The sequence below is a fragment of the Taudactylus pleione genome, unplaced genomic scaffold, assembly GCF_031769625.1.
Source record: "Taudactylus pleione unplaced genomic scaffold, aTauple2 ptg000404l, whole genome shotgun sequence".
Taxonomy (NCBI): domain Eukaryota; kingdom Metazoa; phylum Chordata; class Amphibia; order Anura; family Myobatrachidae; genus Taudactylus; species Taudactylus pleione.
In genome coordinates this window covers 157876-179016 of record NW_028284806.1, presented here as the reverse complement: position 1 = coordinate 179016, position 21141 = coordinate 157876, and the positions used below count along the sequence as shown (strand labels likewise).

Below are 21141 nucleotides of genomic sequence, written 5' to 3'. Positions count from 1 at the left end.
CACTGAAAATGCTCCCGTACAAGGATGCTCAACCACTCACATAGGTGGCCATGATCTGATGAAGATACGGCATCTGCCATAGTGTGACCGATGGGGCATCTGCTTCGATCGGTATTTCAACGTCTACAGACTCTGAAAGTGGGTGTCTCGGATCTCGCACATTTGGACGCACGGCTGTACACCAGCATAGGGCCTCATAGTGGCATTTGCATGACGTCACAGATGGGTGACCACCAAAAGCCACAGACACTGATGCGAATGTGTCTGGCTGAGAATTTGGAGGAGGTTCATTTTGGCATACGTCTGGTGTTTCAGAAATTCTGTGTTAGTTCCAGCTCAGGTTTCTTCTAATGAACAGACAGCAGAAATATCTGCATTCCTGGACATAATTTTTGCTCTAACACTTGGCATTCCTGTGTGACCTCAATCCCGCAGTTACCATCCGTGGTCTTGATGGCAATCCCCTTCCTAATGGCAAAATAAATCTTCAGACTCCCCCAATGCTTGTGACCATGGGTGCCTTGTACAGTGAAACAATTATTTTCTACCTCATTCATTGTCCTATGGTACCTCTAATTTTAGGCCATCCTTGGCTTAGAAGTCACAATCCTATGATCAATTGGGAGATTGGAGAAATTACCCAGTGGGGGACAAATTGTGCTTTGGGGTGTTCATCCTTGCCGGTCCGGACTCTCCAATTAATCCCTGAAGGTTTGCTTTCCCAGTGCCATGAGTTTGCTGATGTGTTCTCCAAGAAAGCAGATATTTTACCCCTTCCTCTGGATTATGACTGTGACATTAATTTAATGCCCGGTGCCTGCTTGCCCAAAGGAAGACTATATGCCTTGTCAATTCCCGAGACTCAAAACATGGATGAATATATCCAGGAGAATCTCAGCAAGGGTTTTATCAGGCCCTCAAAATCCCCGGTGGGTGCAAGATTCTTCTTTGTGGCCAAAAAAGATGGTAGCCTCAGACCCTGCATTGACTACGGGGCCCTGAATAAGGTTACTATTAAGAGCACATATCCTCTGCCTCTGATCTCAGAATTATTTGACCATCTCAGGGAAGCCACAGTCTTCTCCAAAATTGACTTGCATCCATATTATGGAAGGTGACGAGTGTAAAAACGCATTTAATACCCACTCTGGGCATTATGAATATTTGGTTATGCCCTTCGGCCTCTCTAATGCCTCCATAATGTTCCAAGACTTGATAAATGATGTTCTACATGAATACCTTGGGAAGTTCGTAGTAGTTTACCTGGACGACATTTTGATCTATTCCCAGTCCTTGAAGCAACAGAGATCATGTGAAGCAAGTCCTGTTGAAACTTAGAGAAAACCATCTATACGTCAAGCTTGAGAAGTGTGAATTTACAGTGAAAGAAGTGTCTTTCTTGCAGTACGTCTTCACCCCTAAGGGGTTCTCCATGGACCCCGGAAAACTTCACTCCATCATCAATTGTATTAGGCCTACTAACCTGAAAGCCATCCAAAGGTTTTTAGGCTTTGCAAATTATTATAGGCTTCATTCGCTCGTTCTCTGTGTTGACAACTCCAATCACTGCCTTAACCAAGAAAGGTGCAGACCCTTCTAATTGGTCCCCTTAGGCCGTGTCAGCCTTCAAAGTTCTTAAACAGGCTTTCATTTCTGCACCAGTACTCCTTCATCCAAATCCTGAACTACCCTTTATTATTGAGGTAGACGCCTCTGAAGTGAGTGTTGGAATTATTCTGTCCCAAAGGGACCCAAAAGATAAGTTACATCCTTGTGCTTTTCTGTCCCGCAAATTCTCAACTGTGGAAGCAAACTATGATATTGGGAATAGTGAATTACTAGCTACCAAATGGGCCTTTGTGGACTGGAGACATCAGTTGGAGGGGACCAAGCATACCATCACGGTCATTACTGACCATAAGAACCTGTTATATATCGAGTCAGCCAGATGACTAAACACCAGACAAGCATGATGGGCCCTGTTCTTTACCAGGTTTAACCTTGCGATTACCTATAGACCTGGCTCAAAAAAATATAAAGGCAGATGCCTCGTCACGCAGCTTTCTTAGAGAACATGAAACCGCTACAACCAAAATACTCGTCATTCCTGCAACCTCTATTTATGCTGGCTTGGCACCAGATCTCACCACACAGCTACAATCCATGCAAGATAAGGCTCCCCCTGAGACCCCAATGGGACTTCTATACATTACAGAAAGTTTAAGGGGTACTGTGTTGATGGAATTTCATTCCAATTAAGTGTCTGGTTATCCTGGAACTTCTAAGACGCTGGAATTGCTATCTCGTTCCGTTTGGTGGCCGTCCAATTCTCTGGATGTTAAAGAATGTATTCAGGCTTGTCTGTGCTAAGAATAACATTCCTCAGATGCTACCAACTGGACATCTCCTCCCCCTGACCATTCCTACCAAACCATGGTCACACATATCATTACATTTCATTGTGGATCTGCCAATTTCCTCGGGATATGATACCGTCTGGGTGGTGGTGGATCGTTTCAGCAAAATTGCCCACTTTGTTCCCTTAGCAAAACTTCCCAGTGCCTCACGGTGTATACATGTCTTTAGGCTACATGAGTTACCATCGGATATTGTGTCAGAGGCCCTCAGTTTGTTACCAATTTTGGAAAGCCTTCTGCTCTTTGTTGGAAATTAACTTATCAGCCGGGACACTTCTATACGTGCAGCTCTCCAACTGTATGCACTCTTCTAATATAGGGACAGGTCTCCTTGGGTTCTTGTTGGCCCTCTGTCCTGTTAAAAGGCAGTCAGCCCTGCACTTCACTGCCGGTGATAGTCTCAGGCTGCAGTCTGTGCTTAGTGGTTCTTCCTGCTCCCTCCTGGTACTTGTAGTCCTAGTCTCTTTTTTCTGTCGGAGTCCAGTCTGCATTCAGTGCCTCTCTACTCCTGCTTCCTTGGTTGCACTCCTGCTCTGCCCTTGGAGCTTTGGTTAACCCCTGTTCTACTGCTAATCACAACCTGGGGATTTGTATTATCCTTGTGCTTCCCAGTGGCATCAGGGTTCTACCTTATTGACCTCAGTCTAGCATTAGTAAAATGGTGTCACATTTATCTTCTTCTACTCCAGCAATTTCCTAGTGGTCACCAGGCAATTAGTATAAGCCCCCTACTGTTCTCAGTTATAAGTCCTGGTGGCATCCTAAGTACCGGTGTCGTACACTAAGGGAACAGCACCTAGCTGTTATAGGCAGAAAACCTTTCTAGAGTAACTCTAGGGGCCTTATATAATTGCCTGAGTGTATCCTAACATTAAAACATTTTATGCAAACATTCCCAGGCACCAATAAGTTGCTGAAAGTATTTAGAATGACTACATTATACAATATTTCATGTGCATTACAGTACAATAACATTTTATTGCTAGAGTTTAAAACCTAACTGATAGGAGGGACGGTTTTATGCAGGTCCTATAAAAGCACAGCTCCGGCAGACTGTAGATATAGCTGTTTTATATGTACGTCAGTGACACCATGGAAACAAAATGGCAGTCTTTCCTTCCTGAAATCAGGACGGTGAGGAGCTAATAAGGAATACAGGGCCTGGTTCAAAGTTGTACACTAATGCCGCCGCCACTGCTTCAATAATGTAAATGTGGCAGCCGCCAGGAGATGTATTGAGGCACCCGTAGTATCTAAAATTTAAGAAACACTAGTGTCTGCGCCTATAAACACCTGACCATATAAACAAACCAGAAAAGTAATATGAATGAATTTATTTCAATAACAATAGACCTGTTAGAACTGCAGCTCCTCAGGACATAAATTAAAACAATGCAGTGATATAATAAACCACTTTTGATGCTGAATAAAAAAAAAATGAATAACAAATAAAATGAACCAGTTCCTGTGTGGATGACAAAAGTTCCTCTGAATATAGAAATCTGGGTATAATGATTCAATAAAGATGGCAAACAATTGTCCCAGAGGTATAGGTTATCCACATCTCCTTGGACCAAAAAAGGGGACTACTCACTGCTGATAAATTCAAGTTCCAAGTAAGCCAGTATGGATGGACATACGATGATTAATGGGAACCCGGTCAGCAGAAAATTCCACAGTGGCAATGATGGGCAAATAGAAATTCAGCCTACCCGTTACAAGAGTCTCCAGACTCCGGGCTGGTATGCACAGTCTCAGAAAATCGATCCCACGGACAAGATGATGTCCGCCGCCTGCAGACAACAGAGGGCAAGGAGCTGTAATGTGAACTTCCACACTCGGGATCAGCTGAAACAGGTAAGCGGTGATGTGATGTAAGCTCCAACACCCGGGATCAGCTGAAAACAGGTAAGCGGTGGTGACAGCGGGGAAATGCCACAGAGTGGAGAATAAGAGCCGCAAGGTCCGCAATGGTCTGTGACCGGGATAAACACTCCAGTGTGTGCAGTCTCCTGTAGCAGCAATGGTCCGTCTGAATTACGGAGCAGCAGTTAAGAAAAAGGTCAAAACCTTAAAGAGACGCTGCTTGTAACTAGGGTAATGGACTTTCACGCATGCGTAGTGGGACTCAGAAACATGGGCAGTCATCCAATAATCACTCAACTGCGAAAACATCGCCATAGCGTACAGCTCTGAAACAGGCCCAAAGATGTTTATTCAATTAAAGAGAATAATCAATGGCGCAGATGATAAACGGGTGATAACACTGATGTGAAGTTTATTAGGACCGATAATCAAGGTTTGTAAATAACACAACTAAATTTTTTGGAAGTGTTTCTGTATGTATAAACCAGGTAAATAAAGTCATACAGACTTACAGTACATGTCTACCTTTATTGCACATGCAAAGACTGAAACCTCCTGGCTTGAAGGCCGGGTGCCCGCAACAACGCAAAAAGTTTCTCTACTTGTGAATTTTTACATGTGCGGACAAAGCGCCCTTGCTCACAAAACTCCAGCCACACTCCGAGCAGGAGTAGGGCTTCTCTCCCGTGTGCCTCCGCCTGTGTACGACCAGATCAGAGTTCCTGATAAAACATTTCCCGCAGTCGGCACAAGCGTAGGGTTTCTCCCCAGTATGACTTCTCTGGTGTACGGCGAAAACGGAGCTATTGGCGAAACACTTCCCGCATTCCGAGCAAGAGTACGGCCTCTCCCCAGTGTGGCTTCGGTTGTGCACGGCAAGATCAGAGTTTCGAATAAAACATTTCCCACACTCAGAGCAGCAATAGGGCTTCTTTCCTGTGTGGATCTTCTGGTGCTTGACTAATTCAGAGTTGCTGATAAAACATTTCCCGCATTCCGTACAAGAGTACGGCTTCTCACCCGTGTGAGTTCTCTGGTGGATCACCAGGCTTGAGTTACTGATGAAACGTTTTCCGCAAGCAGAACAAGAATAGGGTTTCTCTCCCGTGTGGTTTCTCTGATGTATAGCCAGACTGGCATTAGTGATAAAACACTTTCCACACTCAGAGCACGAGTAGGGCTTCTCCCCTGTGTGGATTTTCTGGTGTATGACAAGATGAGAGTTCTGTATGAAGCATTTGCCACAGTCAGGGCAAGAGTATGGTTTCTCCCCTGTGTGACTTCTCTGATGTTTAACCAGACTCGAGCGAAAAGCGAAACGTTTCCCGCAGTCAGCGCACGAGTAGGGCTTCTCCCCCGTGTGAATTCTCTGATGCTCCACGAGTTGCGAGCTGCTGGCAAAACACTTCCCGCAGTCCGGGCAGAAATAAGGCCTCTCCCCCGTGTGGGTTCTCTGGTGCACCACAAGATTCGCGTTGCTGATGAAACATTTCCCGCAATCAGCGCAAGAGTATGGTTTCTCTCCAGTGTGGACTCGCTGATGTTGGACAAGATGGGCATTGCTGGTGAAACACTTCTCGCAACTCGTACAGGAATACGGTTTTTCTCCTGTGTGAATCTTCTGATGTTCAAGGAGGTGTGACTTCCTAACAAAACACTTCCCGCAGTCAGAGCAGACGTACGGCTTCTCCGCGGAATGGTTCTTTTGGTGTTTAACAAGATGCGAGTTGTGGGTGAAGCACTTCCCGCACTCGGGGCAACAATGTGGCTTGTCGCCGCTGTGCGTTTCCTGATGTTGGACAAGATGCGATTTCCTCATGAAACACTTTCTGCACTCAGAGCAAGAAAAAGGTTTCTCCCCTGAGTGAATTTTCTGATGTCTGATAAGACTTGAGTTACTGCAAAAACATTTCCCGCAGTCTGGGCAGGAGAAGGGCTTCTCCCCTGTGTGAGTTCTCTGATGTATAACAAGATGTGAGTTATTGATAAAACCTTTCCCACACTCAGAGCAACAAAATGGTTTATCTCCTGCTGTGGTCCAATGGTGAACAGCTAGCTGCGATTCATCAGATAAATCTCTCCCACATTCAGGTAGGTTTCCCATAAAAACATCTGTAACCGATTCCTCCTTAATATGAGCAGATATATAAGGTGTATGATCTTGGGGTGAATAAATGTCAGTGTCTATGAGCTTTCCTTCTTCCCATAAGACTGATTCCTCTTTATTATGAGTAGATGAATACTGTGTATGATCGGAAGTGGTAATGACAGTGTGCGTGAGGGTTCCTCCATCACATGAGACTGGTTCCTCCTTAGTATGAGTAGATGTATACTGTGTATGATATGTGGGTGTATACATGTCATTGTCTGTGAGGTCTCCTCCATCACACGAGACCGATTCCTCCTTAATAACAACAGCTAAATATTGTGCATGATCTGTCGCAGAGTAAATGTCCGTGTCTTTCAGACTTTCTTCTTCACATGCGTCCGATTCCTCCTTATGATCTGTCAGGGTAGAATGGTCAATGTCTCTGCGGTGCCCTCCTCCTCCACATGAGACCGATTCCTCCGCCATATGAGCTCTTGCAGATTCTTTGGGTGAATCTGTTCAAAAGAAAGGCACAGTCATATTTTTATGAATGTATTTTATCCTCCATAAAACTGAGGTCATACCGCGAAGGGGCTTCTGAAACAGATCGTTAAACTAATAGTGTATTTTACTATAGATCTTAACGGGTTGGGTATGGGATGCCTGCACTCAGGATCCCTGCGGTCAGAATGCCGGATTTAGGATACCGACACCTGTTGGTAAGTATCCTAACCCTCCCTCCCCCGCACCCTAAACCTAACCATAACCCGTAACCCTACTACTTACCGCTAGGATGCAGGCTCTGGGATTCTGACTGGTGCCGGCGCTGAGTGCCAGCATCCCAACAGCCGGCAAATCAACTACCTCCCATCTTAACAATTATTCCATAAGCAAAGTCACAAAAAACTTATTTACTAATGACATTTTAACATAAGAGACTGTGAGAGATGGGATGATTCCCTTCCTTCTGTAATGTATATATATGGATATTACAAGTCACCAAGTTCTGTTATCATGTAAAAGTTTCATATTGTAGTTTTAGTATTTTTTTCCGTAATACCAGAATTTCGAGGTGACCACTAACCAGCTTTAAAATTTACAGTAGGGGGTGCGTTATCCCTTATAAAACACAGGCGAGACTACAGCGTCAGAACACACTGTATAAACACAAATATATCTACAGGAGTTTATGCGTTATTACTTGCGTACTACATAATAATACAAATGTCTAGAGTTTAGGAAGTGTGTGTATATTTCCAGTATATGTACACATTAATGACATGGAGCACCCCCTACTCCCTTTCTTCTTCCCATTTATATAATTGTTTTATGTTTTTACACTAAAATTCGCAATGAAAGCTATGTGGAGGAGGGAGTCTTTTCTAGTAGAATGCAATTGCTGTCTCGTAGGTAGTTTACAACCACCAGCAGTATAAGCGAAAGTTGGTTAATAAATCATAGTAATTTATAAATAATCCACCATTCTAGGATTACGGATTCCCGGCCTGAATTCTAGGCAGCCACATCCCCTAAACCAAATCCAGGTTTCGGTCAGCTAAGAACGGGAAAATGAGGCAAATAAAACAGTATTAATAAAGAGACTACACCCATTGTGGTTCCAGCTCTCCATTCAGTGTATTCCAGAGACTTCATTCACATCTGTTAGTTCACAAACATCCATATGTCTTCTAGTAGTACTGGTCTAATGAGAAAGAACTTGATCTAGGCCTCAAGCTTCTGCTATTATAATTACAAAGCTAATCCGGATTTTATATATATATATGGACCAGACACCAAACAGTTAAGCTTTTGCTGTGCCAGGATGCTCTGGTCCTTCTCCCCAATACCCCACCCACAGCCTAAGGCAATCAGTTTTGCCAACAAGCCCAAGGCAGGAACAGAATAGGAGAGAAGGAAGACTGGTACACGGAAGAATCACACTCTCATACAACAGAGAAGGAAACCGGTGACCAAAAGAAAAAACCCTTAGAAGTGAGGTGCATCAGGGCGGGTGTCCTGTGGACCCTATGCACTTCGAAGATAGAGAGTCTACCATGACTCTCCTTTTCTTCTTCAGGGTCCACAGGGAGACAATGGGGATGTCCCAAAGCAGTTGTTTAAGGGCGAGGACACTCTTGAGCTGAGAGGAGAATCCGGCGTCCAAATGAAGCATCCTGAGAGGAAAATGTGTGAAAGGCATAGAACCTAAAAAAGGTTTGGACAGAAGACCACGTGGTCGCCTTGCACAGTTGTTCGGCAGACGCACCACGGTGGGCTGCCGACGAGGGACTCACAGAGCGAGTAGAATAAAGCAGAGACAGTAGCTGGCACAAGAAGACCAGCTTGCGAGTAAGTGAGATAGTCATGCGAAGCCATCTGGCCAGAGTCTGTTTATTAGCTGGCCAGCCCTTCTTGTGAAATCCATATAGGACAAAGAGGGACTCAGTTTTCCTGATGGAACTCGTATGGTCCACGTAGATCCTCAGAGCACGCACCACATCCAACAAGGCCTCACCTGCTGAGAGGTCTGGTGATAGGATGAAACCACCTTGAAAAGGAAGCCATGGCGAGTCCGAAGAACAGCCCTGTCCTGATGAAAGATCAGAAATAAAGAGCGACATGAGAGGGCCTCCAAACCTGACACCCTACGGGCAGATGAGATAGCCAGAAGAAAAAGTCTTTGCAGTGAGCCATTTGACGTCTACTTAGTCCAGGAGTTCAAACGGAGGTCACGGAAGTGCATTTAGAACCACTGTCAATTCCCACGGAGCCACAGGAGGGAGAAAGGGAGGTTGTATACGGAGGACACCCTGAAGGAAGGTGTGAACATCCGGTAGTGAAACAATTCTGCGCTGGTAACAAATGGACAGAGCAATAACGTGCACTTTCAGAGAGGTCTGATATCCAATCTAGCTTGAAGGAAGGCAAGGATCCGAGAAACCTGAGGGTCATAGCTTCTGGTAGCAAAACAATGGAAGTATGATGCCACACCCGGTGATAGATCCGGATGGAGGCTGGCTTATGCGCTCTGAGCATGGTCTGGACCACAGAGCAAGAAAAATCTTTGGACCTTAGCAGGGATGTCTCAAGACCCACGCCGTCAAAGACAGACGGACCAGGTCCGGATGTAGACAGGGACCCTGAGACAACAGGTCCGGTCGTTGAAGTTGGAGAGGAGCGTCTATGAAGAGACTTTCAGGATCGGAGTACTAATGGCGTCTAGGCCAAGCTAGAGCTACCAACAGGACCGTGCCCGCTTCTTGCTTGAACTTCCGAAGGACCCGAGGAAGAAGGGAGACTGGAGGGAAGAGGTATGAAAATTTAAAGGTCCACTTCACTGACAAAGCGTCCACGAAGGTTGCTTCGGGGTCCCTTGTCCTGGACCTATACACTGGAAGCTTGTGGTTGTGTCGTGAGGCCACATCCAGTAGACCCCATTTGTCCACAAGGAGCTGAAAGACTTCTGGGTGTAGAGACTACTCCCGGGCATGCACATCGTGACAGCTGAGGAAGTCCACTTCCCAATTGAGAATCCCCGGGATGAACACTGCGGAGATGGCGTTCGGCCCATGTGAGAATGCGTGATACTTCTGCCATTACTGAGCGACTTAAGAGTGCCTACCTGGTGATTGAGGTGGGCCGCCGCCGTGGTGTTGTTGGACTGTACTTGTACTGGCCTGCCCTGAAGAATATCCTGAGCGAGGGCTCTGTAGTCGGCTTGAAGTTCTAGGACTTTGATTGGTAAGATCGCCTCGGCTGGTGACCAGTGTCCTTGGAAGGAGTGCTGGCCGGTCACTGTGCCCCACCCTTGTGTCCGTGGTGAAGAGTACCCATTCCAAGATCCAAGAGGGGCGACCTTTGTTTAAGTGGGATGTCTGTAACCCCCCGGAGGACAGGCAAACTGCCGGAGACAGAACCATCATCTGGGATCTGATCAGATGGGGCAGCCCAGCCCATTCCACCTGGAGAGGATTAGAAGTTGTAGGGGCCTGGAGTGGAACTGAGCGAACTCCACCATGTCGAAGGTGGTGAATTGACACTCGGTGACTGGAGTAACCTGCGCACTTGTTGCTGCAGTGCGGAGATCTTGTCTGCTGTCAGGAAAATTCTCTGAGCCGGAGAATCCAAAAGAGCTCCCAGATGTATTATCATTTGTAAAGGGGTCAGGGAAGACTTTTTCCAGGTGATCAACCAGCGTGCCTCTGTAGAAAGACAGTGAAAATGTTGGTGAAGGACCTCTGGAGAGTGTGCTAAGAAAGGTCATCCAAGTATGGGAGTAGCCTGATTCCCCGATGATGGAGGTGGGCTGCTATAACTGCCATGATTTTGGTAAAGACCTGTAGAGCTGTAGAAAGCCCAATGGGCAGTACCTGAAATTGAAAATGTTACTGTAGGACAGCAAAACGGATATATTGCTGATGAGAGGGCGCTATAGGTACATGTAGATAAGCGACCTGAATGTCCAGAGATACCATAAAGTTCCCAGGTTCCATTGCTAGGACAATAGAGTGGAGTGTTTCCATACAAAACCTGGGCACCCTGATAAACTTGTTCAGAGACTTGAGGTTGAGGATAGGCCAATGAGAACAATTGGGCTTCTGAACCAAGGAAAGGGTGTAATAATAACCGTTCCAACGTTGTGACGATGGGACTGAAATTATTACCCCCGTGTGCAGCAAGGACTGAATGGCCTTCTGGAGGAGCAGGGCTTTGCTCGGGTCTGATGGAGGGCCTGTGTAAAAGAACTGCTGGGGGGAATGTCTCAGGAATGAAAGGACGTACCCGTGAGAGACCACTGCTGAAGAAGTCGGCCTCCCACTCTGGGATCCCCGAGGGGCAGGCCCGTCCCGTCAGGCTGAAGGTTTGTCCTCTGATTTAGCAGCTGGATGTCTGGTGGCCCAGGCCTGCTAGGTCCTGGGATTGGAGGCCTTTGTGGATGCCGACAGCCGAGGAAAGGACTGACCTCTAGCTTTTCCCTGGGAACAAAAGGACATAAAGGATGACATCCAAGGCCTTGGTGTAGATGCTGAGGGCAGAAAAGCAGTCTTAGAAGCCGCTAAGGTAGCCACAATCTTGTCCAACTCTGGGCCAAACAGTGTAAGGCAGTGATTTCAAGGCCTTCTTAGAGTTTATGTCGGTCTTCCATGAACGAAGCCAAATAATACAGCAGGCTACTACCAAAGTAGCAGATGCCTTGGAAGCCATGAGACCAGTATCCAAAGCCACTTCTCCCAAATAGGAGGCTGCATCCCTGATGTGGAGAATGTAGGACAGCTGTTCCAGGGAGGTATCAGAGGGAAATGTGTCCTTTAGAGTATCTGCACAGCTCTCAATGGCTTTTGACACCTAGGCAATGACCATTGCTGGACGAGTAATAGCTCCTGTAAGAGAATACACAGATTTGATGCAAGCTTCAATCTTCCTATCCATCGTATCCTTTGGGGAGGATGCTGTAGGGATAGGCAAAATGATAGTTAAGGTAAGGACTCTTACCTTTGTTAACTCTCTTTCTTCGAAGTCCATATGGTCCACAGGGAAACCTTTGGGTGTAGGTGGTGGATCAGGATCCGGGCACCACGCAGTTAAAGCTTTACAGCTGCCAGAATGCACTGGTACACTCTCCCTATGCTCTGACCCCCGAGCCAGAGGCAACTCCGTTTGCAACAAGCCAAAGACCGGAGGAGGATAAAGAGAGAAAGAAGACTGGTACATGCAAGAATCACACTCTCACAGTGTGAAGGAGAAGGAAAAATGGTGACCAGAAACAAAACCCATCTGAAGCCAGGTGTGTCAGGGTGGGTGCCCTGTGGACCCTATGGACTTCGAAGAAAGAGAGATAACAAAGGTAAGTTCTTACCATAACTCTCATTTTCTTCTTCAGGGTCCATAGGCTCCACAAGGAGACCTTGGGGATGTCCAAAAGCATCCCTCCTCCTCCTCACTCCTTTAAGGGTGGGGACGCTCCTGGAGAATCTGGCGCCCAAAGGAAGCATCCTGAGAGGCGAAGGTATCAAAGGCACAGGAACCTGAGAAAGGTCTGGACAGAAGACCATGTGGCCGCTTTACACAGCTGAACAACCGAGGCGCCACGGCGAGCTGCCCATGAGGGACCCACAGACTGAGTGGAATGAGCATTAACAGAAGCCAGAGCAGGAAGGCCTGCCTGCATGTAGGCCTCTGAGATAGTCATACGAAGCCATATAGCTTGTTTGTTGGCGATCCTTTCTTGAGAAATCCATAGAGCACAAATAAGGAGTCCGATTTACGGAGGGAACTGGTACGGTCCGCATAAATCTTGAGGGAGCGGAGCACATCCAAAGAGGCCTCACCTGCCGAGAGGTCCGGTGATTGAAAGGCCGGGACTATAATTTCCTCATTAATGTGAATAACTAGAAACAACTTTAGGAAGGAACCAGTGTGAGTGCGAAGCACAGCCCTGTCCTGGTGAAATATCAGAAAAGGGGAGCGACAGGAGAGCGCCCCCAATTCTGACACCCTTCTGGCAGATGCAATCGCTAAAAGAAAAAGAGTCTTATCTGTTAACCACTTGAGCTCCACCGAATCCAGTGGTTCAAATGGAGGACCCTGGAGGGCCCGAAGAACTACGGCCAAATCCCAAGGAGCCACAGGGGGGATAAAAGGAGGTTGAATCCGTAGGACACCCTGGAGAAAGGTGTGGACATCCGGTAGCGGAGCAAGTCTACGCTGGAACCATACTGAAAGAGCAGAGACATGTACTTTCAGTGAGGCCAGGCGGAGTCCAAGGTCCAGTCCAGCTTGAAGGAAGGCCAGGTCTCTGGAAATTCAAAACACCTGGGGGTCATAGATTCTGGGACGACATAATTAGGTAGCGTTCCCGCTAGGCTGTTTTAGCGGGGCGCGGCGCCCTGCCCTCCTTCTGGAAGGCAAAAAGCGCCCTACCCTCCAGAAGGAGGGCAAAAAGCGCCCTGCCCTAACAGCCCGCGGGAGCCGTCTTCACCCGCGGGTCGCAGTGTCCCGCGGGTGAAGAAATGTGCGGTGACCCGGTCACCGCCGGAGAATAGACACCGGACGCATGTGCCCGGCATCTATTCTCTCTGTCTGCAGGGCGTGTCCGTAAGTGCCGGGTACACCCCCAAGAGTGACGAAAAGGGGACGCGTCTTATAGACACGCCCCCTTTTCAATGACCACGCCCCCTTCTCGGTCGCGCGTGCACAAACGTGCCCTCTCTAGCTCCGGCACCCCGCCTCGCGCCGGAGCTAGAGTGAACACTAATTAGAAATATGTATGCCATACCCTGTGGTAGATCCGAGCAGAGGCTGGCTTACGCGTTCTGAGCATAGTCTTTACTACATAGTTATAGAACCCTTTAGACCTCAGGAGGGTCCATCAAAGACAGATGGACCAGGTCCGGGTAAAGGCAAGGACCTTGAGACAATAGATCCGGTCGTTGAGGTAGTAGGAACGGAGTGTCAATGGAGAGACTCTGAAGATTTGAGTACCAATGACATCTGGGCCATGCTGGAGCCACTAGCAGGAAAGTGCCTCCGTCTTGTTTGAACTTCCGAAGAAATTGAGGAAGAAGAGAGACTGGAGGAAATACGTACGCAAATATGGAAGGTCCCACTTCACTGACAACGCGTCTACAAAGGTTGCCTCGGCGTCTCTTGTCCTGGACCCGTACACTGGCAGTTTGTGATTGTGTTGGGAGGCCATGAGGTCTACCTCTGGGAGGCCCCATCTGTTCACTAGGAGTTGAAACACCTCTTGGTGAAGAGAGCATTCCCCGGGATGCACGTCGTGACGGCTGAGGAAGTCTGCTTGCCAATTGAGAACTCCCGGAATGAACACAGCAGAGATGGCCGGGAGGTGACCATCGGCCCATGTCAGAATGCATGACACTTCTGTCATATATGCCCGACTTCGAGTGCCTCCTTGATGATTGATGTAAGCCACTGTTGTGGCATTGTCAGACTGAACCTGTACAGGTTTTCCCTGAAGTATGTGCTGGGCCAGTTTGAGGGCCCTGTAGACAGCTCGAAGTTCCAATATGTTGATTGGCAGGGTTGATTTGTCCGATGTCCAACGGCCCTGAAAGGAGTGTGGGCCGGACACTGCACCCCAGCTCTGGAGACTGGTGTCCGTTGTTAGGATTACCCAGTCCGGGATCCAAAAGGGGCGACCCTTGGTCAGATGAGATGTCTGTAGCCACCAAGATAGAGACAGATGCACTTCCGGAGAGAGCACCATTGTTTGAGCTTTGATCCGATGGGGTAACCCATTCCACCTGGAAAGGATCAGCCTTTGCAAAGGCTTGGAATGGCACTGAGCATATTCCACCATGTCGAAGGTGGACACCATGGATCCCAGTACCTGCATTGCTGAGTGAATTGACACTCGGCAACTGTGGAGACATCTGCGCACTCGTAGTTGAAGTGTGGAGATCTTGTCTGACGTCAGAAAGATTCTCTGATCCTGAGAATCCAGCAGGGCTCCCAGATGAATCATTCTCTGTGAAGGATGCAGGGAGGACTTTTTCCAGTTGATTAACCATCCGTGCTTGTGCAGGAAAGCAATAGTTAGCTGTAGATGTCGGTGAAGCACTTCTGGGGATCCTGCAAGGAGCAGGAGGCCATCCAGAAATAGTAACAAGCGGACACCCTGACCACGTAGGTGGGCAGCCATGATAGCCATAATTTTGGTAAACATCCGTGGAGCTGTGTATAGTCCAAAGGGCAGAGCCCGAAATTGGAAGTGTTGCTGTAGTATAGCAAACCGGAGATATCGCTGATGTGAGGGCGCTATAGCTACATGTAGGTACGCGTCCTGAATATCCAGAGAAACCATGAAGTCCCTAGGCTCCATAGCTAGGATGATGGAGCGTAGAGTTTCCATCCTCAACTTTGGCATCCTTAGGAATTTGTTCAGGGATTTGAGGTTGAGGATAGGCTGATGAGACCGATTCAGCTTCTGAACCAGAAAGAGTAGAATAATAACCAGTCCATCGCTGAGGTAGTGGGACCGGCACAATTACCCTTGCCTGCAGCAAGGACTGTATGGCTTTCTGGATTTGTAAGGCCTTGTTCGGGTCTGAAGGAGGGCCTGTGTAGAAAAACTGGTGGGGAGGCCGTCTGAGAAATGAGAGTGCGTACCCGTGAGAGACCACTTCTCTTACCCAAGCATCCATGACAGTTTGACACCAGCACTGGGAGAACTGAAGAAGTCGGCCTCCCACTCTGGGATCCCCCAGAGGGAGGCCCGTCCCGTAAGGCTGAGGGCTTATCCTCTGGTTTAGAAGCAGGGCGTCTAGTGCTCTAGGCCTGTTTCCTGGGTTTAGCAGCCTTCTTGGCAGCAGACTCTCTAGGAAAGGATTGTCCTTTGGGCTTTCCTTGTGGACAAAAAGACCAAAAGGAAGAAGTACGAGGTTTAGAAGACAGTAGAAATGCTGACTACGATGTTGCCAATGTGTCCACAATCTTGTCTAGATCTGGGCCAAACAAGATCTCCCCATTGTAAGGTAAGCCTATCAGGCCCTTTTTAGAATCAGCATCCACCCTCCAAGAGCGCAGTCATAGGGAACGTTGAGCAGACACTGCCCTGGATGTTAGGAGATTGGTATATTAGTGTAGCTTCTCCAATGTATGCAGCAGCATCTCGAATGTGATCAGCCAACACCTGATCCTCAGGAGCCTCCGAGGAGAAAGAGTCTTCAAGTGCATCAGCCCAGCTATCTATGGCTTTTGCTACCCATGAAATAGCCATGGACGGGCGTGCAACGGCACCTGAGAGTATATAGACTTCAGGCAAGTTTCCACCTTCCTATCTGTAGGTTCCTTTAAGGAAGAAATGGAAGGCATAGGTAACATAGCACTCTTGATTAGACGTGTAACATGGGAATCCACCACAGGGGGTGACTCCCATTTTTTGCAATGAGCCTCAGGAAATGGGTAACATTAGGCCAAACACTTTTGAGGTTGGTACCTCTTACCAGGCGATTGCCAGGCTGCAGTCATTTGTTCAAATAGTTGATCTGACAGAAGGAATTCCACTGAAGGGTGCTTGGATTTAGAGTCCGGCTCGTCATCTTCTAGAACTAAGACGGATCTGACAGCTCACACCAGAGCAGGAATATTAATTCTAGACCGAGTCTCCACCTCCTCCAGAGGGGGGTTAGAGACATCAGCTACCTCTCTGTCATCAGATGATATCTCAGACTCAGAAAGCTGTGTTGACTGTGATGACAATACCGTATGTTTAGCAGGTTTCAGGGTTTTCTCACCCTGCAGCTTAGTCTACATGGCCGTAGAAGCAGCCGCCAGACTCTGCACAGAGGTTGAGAAAACGTCTACCCGACTCCGGCTGGGCACCAACGAAACTGAGTTGCCTCTGGCTCGGGGGCGGGGTATAGGGAGAGTGTACCAGTGCATTGTGGGAGCTGTAAAACTTTAACTGCGTGGTGCCCAGATCCTGATCCACCACCTACACCCCAAGGTCACCCTGTGGAGCCTATGGACCCTGAAGAAAGTAGAGCTTTTAACTAGATGCGTCACATGGGAATCTACTGCTGGGGGAGCTTCCCATTTAGCGCAATCAGCTGCTGGAATAAGGTAAAAAGAATCCGGGCATTTTGGGGGCTGAAACTTTTTACATGGGGTATTCCATGCTTCGCTCATGAGCTCAGAAAGCTGATTAGAGTGAGGAAATTCCAGTAAAACCGCTTTGTCTCTTAAACAGTGGCTGTTTTGTTTTAGGAGCGGGCTCAGCATCTTCTATCTGAAGAATTGATCTGACAGCCCGCACTAGTGCAGGTACATTCACTTTAGACTGAGGCTCCTCCTCCCCTGAGGGGGGACTCAGTGAGAGAGCGAGATCAGAGTCTTCTGCCTCCCCAGATGACACCTCAGAATCTGAGAGCTGTGTAGACTGTGAGAATAGCACTGTACGCTTAGTAGTTTCACTGGGAAGGGGTCTCTCACTTTGCAACAATTGTTGAAAAGCTGTAGAAGTAGCCGCTAGACTCTAGAAAGCAGATCTACCCATGGAGGAGGCTCCTATGCCTGGTATCGCCTGTACCTGTTGTGGCAACCCCATAGGAGGATTACTGCCGGACTGCTAGGTAGTCTGCAACTATAGCTAACACCTGTAAGAAGGAAGCCCAGGGGGGGGGATCCTGAGCAGGGGCTGGTTGGCCTGGTGTATTATAACAAGTTGCACATAGCCCACCCTGAATTAAATTCTCCTGGGCTAAGCCTGCTGATCAGGACCTGTAAGAGACCAGTAAAGGAGCAGCAGTCTGCTTGCTACCCTTGCCTTTGCTAGACATAGCTGCAGCATAGTACAGCACACAATATGGCACTGAGCAGCGTGTAACCACACAGTATGTGACAGCCTTCACAAATACAAGTACTGTAGATGTGAAGTACAGGGAACCCCCTATACACCAGTATTCCAGGGTTATTGTGAAAGAAAAGGGAAAGGCATAAGCTGACAGTGAGAAAATGGGATTTTGGTACTTACCATTAAATCCTTTTCCCTGATTCCACAGGGGACACTGGAGGTGCTTACCCTGGGGTATAGAGGCGTGGATAGCTGGAGCTGGCACTTTAAATAATTTAGAAGTGTGAAGCTCCTCCCCCTCTATTCCCCACAATCCCTCAGTTTAGAAAATGAAGACCTAGAGGAGATGGAGAACAACAGGAGTGAAAAGGAGAGAAGATCACACAACAACAAAACCATACAACATATGGAACAAACTGAACATGCAGGCGAAGAGCGCTGAGGTGGGCGTCCAGTGTCCCCTGTGAAATCAGAAAAGGATTTACCGGTAAGTACCAAAATCCCATTTTCTCTTTCATCCACTAGGGGACACTGGAGGTGCTTACACTGGGAACGTCCCAAAGTTTTCCCCACGAGCGGGAGCGCTCTGAGGAACTTGCAGAACAAGGCGGCCAAAAACTTGATGCAGAAGCCGCAAATGCATCATACCAGTAAAACGTTATAAAAAAAAAAAAAGGTGAACTGATGACCAATTGGCCGTACGGCACAATTGTAAGAGGAGGCACACTTCCCAGGTGCCCACGACGCACCCACAGAATGTGTACAATGAGTCGAAAAGGACAAAGGAGGCTGACTATCATCATTGAAATAAGCCTGACGGACAGTCAGTGTAATCCAACAGCTGCGTGAATGCTGTTCAACCCTTCCGAACAACAGCATAGATGAGAAAAAACTACTCCGACTTGCGGAAGGACGCCGTCCGAGCAACATAAATGCGGAGAGCTTGAACCACATCAAGAGTAGAAGAAACACCCGAGGCCTCTACCAATAAGGCACCACAATAGGTTGGTTTATGTGGAAAACCGACACCACCTTAGGAAGGAAAGCGGCTACCGTACTGAGTTTCACCCCATCATCATGAAACACACGGTAAGGCGGCTTATAGGACAGATCCCCCATTCCGAAACTCTGCTAGCCGAAGCCAAAGTCAGGAGGAGGACCGTCTTCCAAGGTAATTACTCAATACCAACCTCCTCAAGAGGTTCAAACATGGAAGACTGAAGAAATAAAAATACCAATTTTAAGTCCCAGGGAGCATAGGTGGTACAAAAAAGGTGGCTGCACAGTCAAAACCACCTGAAGAACCGTCTGCACTTCAGGTATTAGGGCCAACTTGCACTGAAAGAAATTGGGAAGAGCTTAGAAAATCCCAAGTGCAGGCCCGACTCTTATCCGGTTAGGAGAAAAAATAAAAAACAGGAAAACCGGAAAGTCCTAGACGGAAGTACCCGACTTATACACCAAGTATATAAGAACGCCAGAGGCGATGATAATGCGCAGCCGAAACCAGGTTCCTGGCACGAAGCATAGAGAGGATAACAGAGTATGGGAAGCCTCTGCGTCTTAAGATATTGTACAAGAGCCACCCCGTTAACGCAGCAGCGCTAAGTTGGGGTGTATGAAAAGACCCTGAAGCAGAAGGCCCGGGCGAAGAGGAAGAGGCCTGGAAAGTCTGTTAGGAGGGACCGAAGGTCCGAGAACCAACTTCAACGAGGCCAGTTCGGACCCACGAGAAAGACGAGACCGACTCGTGATGTATTCTAGAAGACGAGGAGTTAAAGGAATAGGAGGAAACAGGTGAACCAAGTCATAGTTCCACGGAACTGAGAGCGCGTCAACAGCCACCGACTGTGGGTCCCGGGTTCTTGACATGTATGCTGGGAGCTGCTGATTTAATCGAGGCGCCATAAAGTCCACCTGAAAACGATCTCATTGATGTACTAATGTGTGGAACACGTCTGGATAGAGCTTCCCTGCTCCGGGATGGATATTCTGGCGCCCTAGGTAATCTGCTTCCACTCCCGAGATAAATACTGTCACCAGAATTACTAACTCTTGGCCCGCCGGAGAATCTGAGATACTGCCCGCATGGCCATGCAACTCGAGTTCCTCCCTGGCGGTTGATGACTGAAATCTTACCGGAAGAGACCCTAGCCACTGTGCTGCTTCTAACAGAGCATTGTAAAATACTCTGAGTACCAACACATTTATGACCCACCGTCTCTCCTGTGGGGACCATCGACCCTGAAAATGATAGTTGAGGACCACTGCTCCCCATCCTCGGAGACTGGCGTCCATTGTCACTATTAACCAATTCCACACTCCAAATGGTATTGTTCCCACCAAAGGAGAGCTACCCTGGTGGTCGAAGCCAAACGGATCAGTCGATGTAGATTCAGGTGAGATCCCCGGTGATAGCAGGTCTAGCTGGAAACCGCGCAAGTGGAATCGTCCGAATTACAGTGCCTCTAAAGCAGCTACCATCTTCCCCAAGAGATGCAGGCAAAAAGGCAAGGACACCCTCTTCAGTTTGAGGACTAGCTGAACCAGCAACCGGATATCCCGGCCTTATCATCCGGAAGGCAAATCCTCTGTAGTGCTGTATCCAGAATCATCCCCAGAAACTGGAATCTCTGGGCCGGACTTATCTTAGATTTCTTGAAATTGATTTTCCAACCGTCAGTATTAAAGTCTAATATGTCAGAGAGGTGGTCCAAGAGAGGAGATTCCAAATGGAACCTTGATTAACAGGTCGTCCAAGTATGGAATTATGTTCACTCCTGACGACCGAAGGTCTGCAATCACGACATAATCCTTATGAAAATGCGGGGAGCTGAAGATAACCCGAACGTCAATGCCTGAAACTGATAGTGATTTTGCAAGACTGCAAAATGCAGGAAGGCCTGATGAGGTTCCCAAATGGGGACATGGAGATAGGCATCTTTTATATCCAGGTAAATTAGGAACTCCTCTGGTTCCAAGTTCGCAATGACAGAGCGAATTGACTCCATATTGAAACGATACATCTTCAGATACAGGTTTAAGGATTTCAGGTTTAAGATGGGCCTGTCTGATCCATCCGGCTAGGGCACCACAGAGAGGTTTGAATGAAACCCCATACCTCAAAGATGCACTGGAACCGGAACTAGCACTGCCGATTCTTGCAAAGACTGGATAGCTTCCAGCAGAATCCTGGCCCTGTGTGTATGTATTGGCAGACTCGTGGTGAAGAACCAATTTTGTTCCAAACTTGTTGAACAGTCTGTAAGCGAGCTCCCACCGCAGGAGATCCCAGGTGGGACGGAAGATTGGCATGCCACCTTGTCTTGCAACTGTATGAGAGCGACCCTACCTCTGCTGCCTCTTGTGGGAGCACCTCTGGGCCTACCTCAAAAGGGCTGTGGCGTACGAAATAAAAGGAAATAGGAACCCGTGTAAGTACTTCTGGGAGC

The 21141-nt window shown here is 47.9% G+C and overlaps 1 protein-coding gene across 1 annotated transcript in view; it reads right to left on the bottom strand.

Annotated features, from left to right (window-relative positions):
* Positions 1-4672: 4672 nt before the first annotated feature.
* LOC148506431 (uncharacterized) overlaps positions 4673-21141 on the bottom strand; it is a 66112-nt gene continuing 49643 nt past the window's right edge. The window contains 1 exon segment of the mRNA XM_088446742.1: positions 4673-6887. Within this exon segment, the coding sequence (XP_088302868.1) occupies positions 4882-6887 (2006 nt within the window). The 3' untranslated portion in view covers positions 4673-4881.